General features: G+C 40.8%; 2 protein-coding genes across 2 annotated transcripts; one reads left to right on the top strand and one right to left on the bottom strand.

Moving 5' to 3' along the window:
* Positions 1-5,552: 5,552 nt before the first annotated feature.
* Positions 5,553-8,223, bottom strand: hmgb1b (high mobility group box 1b). Its single transcript, XM_041941479.1, has 5 exons — positions 8,080-8,223; positions 6,734-6,889; positions 6,479-6,624; positions 6,223-6,397; positions 5,553-6,119 (listed from the first exon to the last, which is right to left on the bottom strand). The coding sequence occupies exons 2-5, from the start codon at positions 6,878-6,880 to the stop codon at positions 5,982-5,984; spliced, it is 606 nt and encodes a 201-aa protein (XP_041797413.1). The 5' UTR covers positions 6,881-6,889; positions 8,080-8,223; the 3' UTR covers positions 5,553-5,981.
* A 1,316-nt stretch (positions 8,224-9,539) lies between these two features.
* LOC121609313 (testis-expressed protein 26-like) lies at positions 9,540-11,375 on the top strand. The gene is given in 8 exon segments (XM_041940902.1): positions 9,540-9,552; positions 9,944-10,028; positions 10,123-10,285; positions 10,392-10,548; positions 10,704-10,836; positions 10,838-10,869; positions 10,970-11,131; positions 11,242-11,375. Coding segments are annotated over 8 exon segments (879 nt in total).
* Positions 11,376-11,674: the final 299 nt, after the last annotated feature.

Here is an 11,674-nt window from a genome sequence, read left to right on the forward strand (position 1 = left end):
TTGACTCCTTCTCCCTGTCCAGTTTATCCATGACTGTGACGTCACCTCGCACCGTGTCAACCACAAACGGACTCGCCCGGCTCAGTCGGTATCGCACTTGTCCGTTCTTCCCGATGTCTGGGTCAAGAGCCCGAACCTGAAACAGGCTCGCTCCTCTGGGGATATCCTCCCTGACCGTCAGGCTGAAGGTGCTTTGTGAGAACTCAGGGTCGTGATCATTAGCATCCTCAACATGCACCGTCAGATTCATAGTGGTTGCCATCCTGGGTGAGCCTTCGTCGGTGGCAGTCACAGTAATAGTCAGGGTATCTACCTGTTCTCTGTCTAATGCTTCCTCCAGGTATATTTTTCCACTTTTGTTATCGATGCTAAACACGTCACCAGAAGTCTTGTTTAAATAATATGAAACTTCCCCGTTGGATCCACTGTCTTCATCCTCAGCATGAACAGTCGTTACAACAGAATGAAGCGCAGTGTCCTCTGGTATACTAACTATTCTGGCTGATACAAACAGGGGAGCGTTGTCATTGATATCCTCAACCACCACAACAACATGCGCTGTGCTGGTGAGCTGTAAGGACACAGGCTGGACACAGTCATTGGCTGTCACAGTCAGATTGTAGACAGGTTGTCTCTCTCTGTCTAACTCTGTGTTCAGGCATAAACAACCAGCGGGGTTAACGAAGAACACCTCCTCTTCATCTCCAGCAACCACTCGCAGCTGCAAGTCTCCGTTATCACCTGACAGAGAGGAAAACATAATACACAACGTTATCACAAATGATTGCTCATAATGGCCCTGTACAGATAATCAAGGAGCAAAATGTTGCACTTTGCACATGACACACTGACAATAACACCTGTTTGCTGCAAAGTGCATACGCAAATAATACACTTTAATCAAGGGTTCAACAAAAGAGGCCAAGAATAGAAATTCTCTTGCAAATGGGAAACTAAAATGTGCAGTTTTGCCCCCAACTAAGCCTGAGATTTTCATAAAATAAATAGATAAATAAACAATAATAAAAAAGATTCATGTCTGGTATTCATGTTAAGTGTGCGGCCAAGAAATGTGTGAATTTTCTGTCTCTTAACACTCTAAGCTTTAATTTTCACAGTCATCCGTGCTTTTCTTCACTCTGGTCAACGCAGACTGAGTTTGACGGTTACAGGTCAATCCAATTAATGGGGCAACAATTTTTGTCGCTATCAATTTTATAGCTGTGATAAAGTGAAAGAAAGTGTAAAACCTCATAACTAGCTATAGCATCTCATTAGCTTTCTCTGAACTGTGCAATTCAGTGAGGACTGTCAGTTTGACCCCCATTAATTGCATAGACCTATAAATCCAGCTGGAGCAACATGTGGAAAAGAGGACATTGAGAAGAAATCCTGTATTTGTAGTAAATGAGCAGTATGTGTAAATTATAAATAGACTTTAAACTATTCATATGAAAATAATAGCTTCCCTTTACAAAAACAACTTTTTTGGGGGGCTCCAGCACAAAACAATAACCACATAGCTGTTTAGCTCCTTCTCATTCACTGTTTTTAGCTGTATTCAAATTTAAATACACTGTAAATCCTCTCAATACAACAGATTTCGTCGACAGCGCTCATGAAACACGACGATGCTTGAAAATCAACCATAGGGAGGAAACTTTGCAAACTGCAGAACTGAATTTCCCACAGCTTCCCCATCACAGCCCAGTGTTTGTTATTCAGTGTTGCTGAGCAATGTTCTGATCCTTTTGGGGTCTCTCTCTAACTGTTGTTTGTATTGTTTTGAATGCAGTTGTTGACACCTTTGATCAGTAATAAAGATGCATTTATGGTGACATCTGCGCTATGTTACATTACAGTTGTACTTCTGCACTTACCATCATCTCTATCTGACACATTCAGGGACAGGAAGCAAGTGCCAGCCCGTGCGTCTTCCTGCAGTGACGCGGAAAAGGTCTCCTGACTGAAAACAGGGGGGTTGTCGTTCACATCCAACACATTGAAAAACACCCTGACACTGGATACCTGTGGATCCCCCTGCTGCACCACCACAGTGAGTATGTAGAAGCTTTGTGCTTCGAAATCCAGGCTGCGGGATAATAGGAACTCTCCTGAGAGGGGGCTGAGGAGGAACAGGTTCTCTCCGTCGTCCTCCTGCACTGTGTATGTGATAGGCGTGAGAGTCTCAAACGCTGTTGCCACCTTTCCCACAACTGTTCCTGTCAACACATGGATAATGTATACTCAGTGATCTAGTGATTGGAATGAAAAGACAACATTTTGGCAACATTACTGTCAAAAACAGGAGGATCTTAAATATCCTAGAAATGAGGATAAAAATCACAAGCTAAGTAATATTTAAAACTATCCTGTAATATTCAAATTAACTGTAATGAAATATTTGGGCCTAATTTGCATTGGGAGAGGCCTTGCGGCGCAGATGACTAACCTGGTACTGTGTCTTCTTTCACTTCAAATGAATAAACTGTTTTGGAGAAAGCCATCTGCGTTCGCCATCTGTTATGAGAGCTTGAGCTGACTGTGCCATGCTTGGGCACAGCATCAATAGATGTGTAATACCAGGAGGGAAGCGTATGCTGCCCTGAGACGGTATCTGCAAACTGCCTCTCGCTGCTCACGTTCACCGTGTTTCCAGATGAAGGTCCGTGAGAGGATGTAGTGTTAAACACCTGAGGAGCCAAAGAGATGAAGGACTCTCAGTTTCTTGTTAAAGTGAAATGTGCATAAATAGGCAAGTTTGGAGGTTTTTAAGTGTCTTTACAGCCTGTTCATATACCACACATTCAAATACAACCTTTTACTTTTGATAAAAGATTAAAGTCGAAATAGTGATTAATCATTTTACACATAAATTGTTATCTGTTATCTAAAAAAAAAAACACTGCTGCGACATGTGAGCTACCAAGCCAACTTACTAGGAAATTCAACAAAAAAAGTGTGTATTTTCTCCAGTGTCCAGCTGAGTCCATTATAAAGTTTACTCCCTGAGTGCCTCTCACTCGGTCATACTTGCAAAATCAAGAGAGAGAATAAAGCCTGAAGCAAAACAAAACGGACTCTGCAGTAAGAAGTGGAAAGTCCTGGAAACTGCACAACATTACCTCCATACAAGACCAACAAATGGAAAACTATAAAAGCTGTATCCATAGTGATTACTCAATCTTCTCAGCTTGTAATCCTGACTGACACGCCCCTTTGACATCACTCTATGCAAATCCTGCAGTGGGAAAAAAAGAAGCTCTTTTTGGGTCTGCAAAATGCAGCAGATTGAGTGTTTGTCATTCGTGTTTGAATGAAAGCATGCCTCATAAGGTTTAATATAATTAGTCCACATATCCCTGCTTTCTTTATAAAGTTAACAAAAATCCTCGGAAATAAAAAAGACTCATAATATATACCACTATGTTTTGCTGAATCATCCTGTTTTATATTCTCTCCATGGATTCTGCTATTGAGGTTCCTCAATGCAGAGATGAAATGGACTCTTTGAACAGTTGCCTCCAGTAAGGTGACCTAGAGGGAGCCTTTCTTGCTGCATGTCAGACGGGGGATTCGTTCAGAGCCTGCGAGGCGTTCATTCATTTGCTGAAAGGAGAGAAAAGAAGGAAAAAAAAACACGCAGCTCTGAATCACAGGTTTTAAAAGCGAGCTGACAAGATACTGTAGCACTGAATGTTAAAACTGGGTTTACATTCACAAACTGTACCAACAAATCCAACATCTAACAGTGTCTTGGAGTAATTGTTTATAATCAGTTAGCATATGACTAGCATTGCCAGAATATTCGTCTTAGTTTCTCCTTCATGTATAAAAATTCAGTTTCCTCCTCTTATGAAATCACATTCATGGTTTACTGAGTTATTGTCACATTAGAAACTACTGACATAACTCTGACGTTCACTACATGCAGGAACAGTGGAGATGAAAGCCTGTTCCTGTGCTCCACCCACTGAAAAGAGAACAATGTGGTTTCATTCATTTTTGCAAACACTTTTAAGGAGAGAACAGTTCTTTGTATGGCAAAAAGCAACGCTGCCGAAAAAAGGCCTGATAAATGGACATGTGAAGCCCCTTTAAGTGACTGTGAGGCCACCGTGACTGTGAGACTGTCTCCAATTACACACAGAGGGAACTCTATCCAGCAGAGGATCACAAAAGGTCCCTCCCTGGACTCACTGGGAAAATGCTCACACAAAAACACAAAAAGTACTTTTTTTCTGGACAATTTGGCGAGACCGAAATAGACACGCAGCTCTTAATTTCATGTTTTGGATGTGGTCAGTACAACTCAGCTAACAACTGGGATTCATCCTGCTTTAGTCACAAAAAACACAGCTAATTCTTATGTGTGACTCTTCTTCTTGTTGGTTCAGTGTGTCCATGTCATGGTTTGAATTATACCCTTTCAAAAATATAACGTGATGCATGATTGTGTAGTGCTTCTGATGAAAAACTCCCATCAGCTGTAGAAACAGGCAGGCTTACTGGTCTTTTTGAGGAGAAAAGACTATCTGCAGTGTGATTTAAGTGAGACAGAAATGTCCATCTCATATTTTAGTGCTTATGAAATTTTCTATGGCGAAATGTCCTCCTTCATGTTCTTCTGGAACAATGATTATAGGAAAAAAGGCCACTTTTTGTTGTTAGGCAGATTGTTTGGGACAAAGTGCAATGCAAGTTTTTTTCATATCTGACAAACGTTGCACAACTTCAGGTGTGTTTTGGTGTCTTATAAGTCCATGTGAGCTAGGTAAACATATGTGCATGACACAATCACTATACAGCATTTGAAACTTTTAACTTCATATATTGTGCAATGTACTTCCACCCGGCGCCACCTTCTGGATTTAGGTGCTCAAACTCCAGTCCAACAAAAAACCAAGGGAGTAAACTCACTTTTTAATTAAGTTTGGAAGAATAGCAGAAGCCTAGCAAAAATGTCAAATCAGGCAGTTAGATAACACACAAACACACAATTATTTCCAGGTAAATGTGCAAAAACCCTGAAGGCCACCAATTCATTATCTCTCTACGTATCAGACTTCATAGGCTGTTACTTTTAGAACCAATAATCTCTGCTGAAGCTCCCAATTTTAGTTTCCAATAAATACATATTTGTGTTCATATTAACTTTGTTGCCAATTCCGCATTCTTCTGGCCAATCATTTCCCTGAAGTCAACGATTTATCCAGAGATTTATCCAGAGGCAATTTCGCTGCAGGTATTACAAACACATCAGGAACTTGAAAACCTAGTTGATGCTTTTCATTAGGTTTAAAATAGTTGCTTTCAAATATGCTGTTACAGTAAAATTTGACAGCAGAGCAAGAACAAAGAGCTGTCATGCTGTCTTACACGTACTCAGTTGTGCGGCCATCAGCTATACTGGTTAAAGGAAATGTGTTTGAATTATTTATGTGTATGCTTGATAGGCTACATGTTCTACACTTTGGGTCTTTGATAACTGAGTGGTTGTCTGAGAGATGTTGAGGGAACTCAAATTAGAGGAAGAAACCACAAACTTCTTAAGAAAAACGACCTTTATTGAAGACATTCTTGAATGTCGACAGCTGCATTTGATATTAGAGTGGTATTCAAAGAATAAAAAGACATTGGGACATCACATAAAAAAATATTTTTCAAAATAAAAATACACTACCAACTCAGAAATCTCATTTTTGAGTTGCAACACCTAAAGACTAGTTACTTTCATACTGATCTGCAGTCCTTCTAAATTGTTACGTAATATGGCGAGGATAAAGAACTACCACTAGAAAATCTCAAACTTAAGATATGTAGTGTTAACTTTACAAAAAAAGGAGAATAACACTGTACATCTTAAAAACATTAAATATACACATGTTCTTGTTCCGTCTGACTTTTGTTTCGAGATGGTGAATTGAGTATATTAGGGTTATATGGCATAAACAAAACTTCAGGTCCCATCCCTGTGCAATCTACTCGTCATCCTCATCATCGTCATCATCGTCCTCCTCCTCCTCGCCCTCCTCTTCATCCTCTTCCTCATCATCATCATCTGCTGTAGCAGCTGATTCTGAATCCACTTTGCCCTTCGTGCGGTAGGCGACGATATCCTGTGGAAATCACAATAAAGACGTTTTGGTCGAGTTTGCACCTCAACAACTACAAAATAGGATCATTAAATCGCCCCAAAACAAATCTAGCTAGTCTATTTACCTTGTCATATTTCTCCTTCAGCTTGGCAGCCTTCTTCTCATAGGGCTGCTTGTCCTCGGCTGATGAGCTGTTCCACATCTCTCCCAACTTCTTTGCTGTGTCCCCAATGGAGAGTCCAGGATTCTCGCCTTTAACCTTGGGGCGAAAGTCAGCACAGAATAGGAAGAATGCAGACCTGTGGAGAAACAATGTGTCAGGGTTTAAGAAGTCATAATCTAATTTGCACTTATTGACAGGCAAAAATTATGTTACATACGGTGGTCTCTTGGGGGCATTGGGGTCCTTGAATCGCTTCTTCTTCTGGCCCTTGGGGGGAATGTAATTCTTCATTTCCCTCTCGTAACGGACCTTATCTTGTTTGGCCATATCTTCAAACTTGCCTTTCTCTTTCGGTGACATTGTCTTTGGGAAAAATACAGTCGATTTTAAACAAACAATCTAGAACATGTGCAATGCTTGAAAGAGCATAGATTCAGAAAATTAAAAAATATTCGACACTAATATATTTTACCTTCCAACGCTCTGAGCATTTCTTGGAGAACTCTGCAAAGTTGACAGAGGCATCGGGATGCTTCTTCTTATGCTCCTCTCTGCATGTCTGCACAAAGTACGCATATGAGGACATTTTGCCTCTCGGCTTCCTTGGATCCTTTCCCATCTTGGATTTCTGAACAGAGAAAAAAAAATGTTTTCAGAGAAATGTATCCAGGTCTACTCATACAGTTGCAGTGGCAATAAATATCCCACACTCGTCTGCCTCTTGCTTTGTCAGTTCCATCTATTGTTTAAATCAAGAGGAGGGAGGAGGGTGTCTGGGGTGACTGATAATCCTTTGTGTGTAGAGGCCAACATGATGCTTCTTTTAATACTACATATTAATTAACCTGTACTTTGTTTTCAGCATCCATTCACAGTGATACAGTGCAGAGCTAGTGGAAAAACGGCACAGTGCGTTATAGTATCTGGCAAAGTTAGCCTCCCGTAGATATAACGTATAGCTAGCTGGCTTGGGGTTGTAATATCACTAGATGAATACATTAGCATAAGCTAGCCGCCTTTGATTGTTCGCTAACTGTTAGCCATTATGGCTCCGCTCTTGCTTTGTGTCCTCTTGCTTTTACCGTTAGCCGTTTAGCTAGGCTAGGCTAGCTGGTGCTAGCGAGCTGGCGCGCCACAGTGCTCATTTCATGATGACGATTATTAAAATGGCTGATTAAATTGCTAACAATGGCTAGCGGGGTTTTTCCACACACCGCCCGTTCTTCTAGCCTACTAGCTTGCCTCATACTTGACACCAGTGGCCTATCTGGATAATTAAAATGATGTGCGTTTTAAGTTTAATGAAAGTGGCGGTCTAGGAGAGGGATGCTCCGCCTGTATCACCGAACCCGGGTTGCCTCAGCACCAGTTAACGTTAGCGGTATTAACCTACGCTCGCCCTCTAGCTAGCGCTAGCTTTCCTGATAGCAACACGGCCAGACCAAGCAGCCACCATTGTCGAGGTAACATAGAAGGCTATACGGGTTAGCTCGTCGTTGTTAGCTGATAACACATTAGCGGACATCACGCTAACACCACAGCAGTAATTAGCTTGGTCATTGGGGAATTTGTTTTCGTTATTATTTAGGTCCGCAGCTAATTTCAGTGTTTGGTAACTACGTAGCTGGCGTTAAGTTAGGGAGGCACTGTTAAACATAAGCAGGAGCTTGATACTGTTAGCATCCCATCCAGCTCAGTCATGCAACTACACATATACAACGCCGATATACTGTGCAAACTGCATCGCAAACCATCGTTTCATTCAAAACAGCCGCAAACCAGTCGCTCTGTTAGTAAGTGGACATTAAGTTTGCTTACCCCTATAGTGCTACAAGAGGCCGGCTGTACGTCTGCACGTCTCAAACAATGGGACGGGAAGCACCGTCAGTCCGCGGTCGTCTGGCAGTGAGGATCACTCTGTGTTTATCCTGCATGTTGAGCTCCGGCTGTCGGACATTGGCTACCGTCAACTCCTTGGAGTATCTTATTGGACACTCGCTGTCTCAGTCACGCTTGTTGTACAGTTGGTTGTCCAAAACATGACGGGACGATGGCGCTAAACTTGAATGAGGAACAGCCGAGATGGGAAACAAATGCAGCATTTCGTCGTGGAATAGGCCAAACTACCCATTTCATGCACTTCAGTAAAAAATAATACTTGAGTGTTTAGTTATTCCATTAAGTAGGCAACACTTAAGTAAAACTATTGTTAGCAAACGATCCTTAAATGTGTGAAGGGTGGAAATGGGCTAACAAAAATTCATTGATAAAAATGGGTGTGATGAAAATACATGTGAATTGAAAAATGGATATGAAATGTAATATGTAGCAATAAATTATCAAGTGATTTGATTAATTTAAAGCCGATTTGATGAATGATAAATGGAAGACTGGGAAAACGATGAAGCATGGCTCCGTTTTCATAATATCAGCATGGATTTAATCAAATCAGCTTCAAATTAATCAAATTAATTCAGTTTGTTTAATTTTCATGCAGTTCATCATCTACATTTTTATCAAATATTTTTTTTGCCACTTTCACCTCATATAAAGTTGTGCCATATTTTTGTAGCCTATTTCTTCACTGTGTTATCTTGTCAAAGTGGAGCTAATTTTATTTTAGTTTTTATTTCTTTTCACTGGTTAAAATCAGATTTAAAGATTACGAGTATTAGATCACTGCTTGAGTTGGAGTGAGTCTGAATTAGGTTGAAAATAAGACATAAATTATGTGGAGGATTTGCTTATCTGAATTATATCTTGTATCACTTTAAACTTACATATTTGGAAGATATCAATCTCATAAATTGCACATAGCTTAATCAGTCCATACTAAATATGAAATGTAGAATACAGTACAGTATTTCCCCTCTGAAATGTGAGTTGAATATTATAGCATAGAATGAAATTATTTGAATTACAGACATTGCTTCAGTAATGGACATAAATAAGGCATCTCTGGCAACCTTGAATTTTTAATGCATCATCTCCCCTGGTGAGCAGCTCACTGTGGCCATTCAAATGTTGTAGGTCTCCATAACCACAGCACCTAGAAACATCCTGCAAGGATCAGCTGTGTCTCTGTCTCCGTGCAGACAAAGCCAATACCTGAAAGCGAAACTTTCTAATTGTTGCACACAAGGTTCAGTTTAGGCTCCGCAGTGGTCAGTTACGTGTTTCCGCAAGCCAACCGTGAAGTGAACTTTCTTCTGGAAGTGGAAATGTTTTCAGTACACCGAAAGCAACTGTAGCACAAGGTACTAAAACAGTGGTCACCAATGGCAACCAAAGGTAATGTCACATCAATGAAATTTGTTAACTAACTTGAAAAGTTTTAAATTGCAAAAAAACATGATACAGAATATTTGAATTAGCAAGCATCATATTATTTTCTTACATTTCTACTACTTCTTGGTTTTATCTCATTATGTTGCATAATTAGGCTATGCTGTGGTTAATTATGCTATGTATACAGTATTATTTTGGACAACTGCAGACTTACACTTGAGTGTAAGATGGAGAGTCTGATGTGAGACCTAAGTTAGGTGTGTTTACTGTCTAAAAAAGATTATTCATAGAGAAAGTGCAGTCTGTTTATTACCTGCAGCCTGGAGAGACTGGTGTACTCTACACATCAAGAATTCAGGGTTACGATTTAATAGTAGCCAATATTTTTTTGCAGAGGGCAAACAGTGGTGGGATCCATATGAAACATCTAACAGAAGACAATTCATCTACCGGCCAAACTCAGCTGCAGAGATTCTCCCGTATGTTCTATTTATGGGCTTCTGATCAGCATAATTCGTGCTTTTTTTGTGTGTGATGGCATGTACTTGTATGTCTATGTTGATCCATATGTAGGTGCCTGACGCCCACTTCATTTGTAGACTCTTATTCAAAGTCTGGACCTTTTGGTTCGACTGTGTACAATAAGGATTTTTGCTGGAAGCCAGCCTGTAAACCTGAATGCATTCGCACAGGAACAGTCTCAGGGCAGAGGAGAAACAACCCACATCCCAGTCAGGTTGGTATTTAGGCTGTGTTAGCCTCAATTTTACATTCATAGTTGAATGCCATGCTTGACCTCTCACAGTGTATCATAACCTTTAAGTCAAGCCATTTTTGTCAAGTCTTTCATGATGTGGAGGCTGCCTCGAGACGCGGCACAAAGCGCCGAGTATGTCGGCCTCCCGTGGAAATGTCCCCCATCTGAGTGGGAGATCCGTAAGGCTTTGACAGCACAGTACCGCTCCACCTACAAATGTGACTTCATGGGTATGCATCAAGGTAGGACAGGTCTGTTGGTTCAGTCTTGTGTTTCTGAAAGCATGCCAGAACAACTGAAGTCGTGACATTCAAGCACGCAACCAGGTCAGAATCAAACCGTCATAAGATTTCTCTCTACAGCTTGTTTTCCATTTGTTGTGCAACTTGTTTGACAGGATATGATCACATTAATAGTGCAGAAAGAAGACACGCACCTAAGCACAGCAGGCATGAAGTGCTGCCTTCCGCTGACACAGAGATGAGGGACAATTACCGCCATCCAAAGCGAAAGCCTGAACAGTACCTATGCCACAGATTCTTACAGAGCCTGCTGTGGCATAGGTACTGTAAAAAAGAAAAATGATGTAAACACAGTAAACAGTGCTTGCAATTCACCAAGCCAAGTAATTTCTATCTCTTCATTTTCTTCTGTGTCTTGCAGTTCCAACTGTTGTGCAAAGGCACATCCACACCCAGAAGAAAAGACCAGATATGACTAACTACGACAGGTTTTGTGGAAAGCGAGTCACTAACATGACACGCGAGCTGAAGTCTCTGCTGCCCCAGAAGCTGCAGCAGTCACACAGAACTTTACCTGAGGAGGGTTAGCACCAGCTCGTGCCTTTGATTGTTTGAGCATTTCAAGAAGTTGCTTACCGATTTTGGTTTTGACAGACAGGTGTAGTTCATGTTTTGTGTCTTCTGGCTTTGCAGAAACGGAGAATGTAAAAGCGGTTTTGAGTAACGAGGCTTATCCAAGCAACACGGTGGAAGCGAATAAACTTCCAGCAGTTGTACGTGAGTCCTGCTCACCAAAGGGCATATCAGGCAGGTCAGGACGTCTCTGAACCTTATAGCTTGTGGTTTTTTTAAAATATGAAATATCATAATGTATAATAATACATTGTAAATTAAAAGTGCTCATTTGTCATGGCATTTCTGTGTGGAGCGTGTGTGTTCTGATTATTTTGTGTTGTAATTAAGCATCTTTGCCTTATGAAAAGATATTTGTCTGCCTTCATGTTTCATCTCCCCCATGTTCTGCTATCTGGTATTATGCAGTCTGCTGGCAGCTTGATAACAAGACGGAATAAAACTTGTTGCATTGATTTGATTAATCATTCTTCTCTTTTGTATTGTTTTCCAA

This window comes from Chelmon rostratus, chromosome 7 (assembly GCF_017976325.1).
Source record: "Chelmon rostratus isolate fCheRos1 chromosome 7, fCheRos1.pri, whole genome shotgun sequence".
NCBI classification, from domain to species: Eukaryota; Metazoa; Chordata; class Actinopteri; order Chaetodontiformes; family Chaetodontidae; genus Chelmon; species Chelmon rostratus.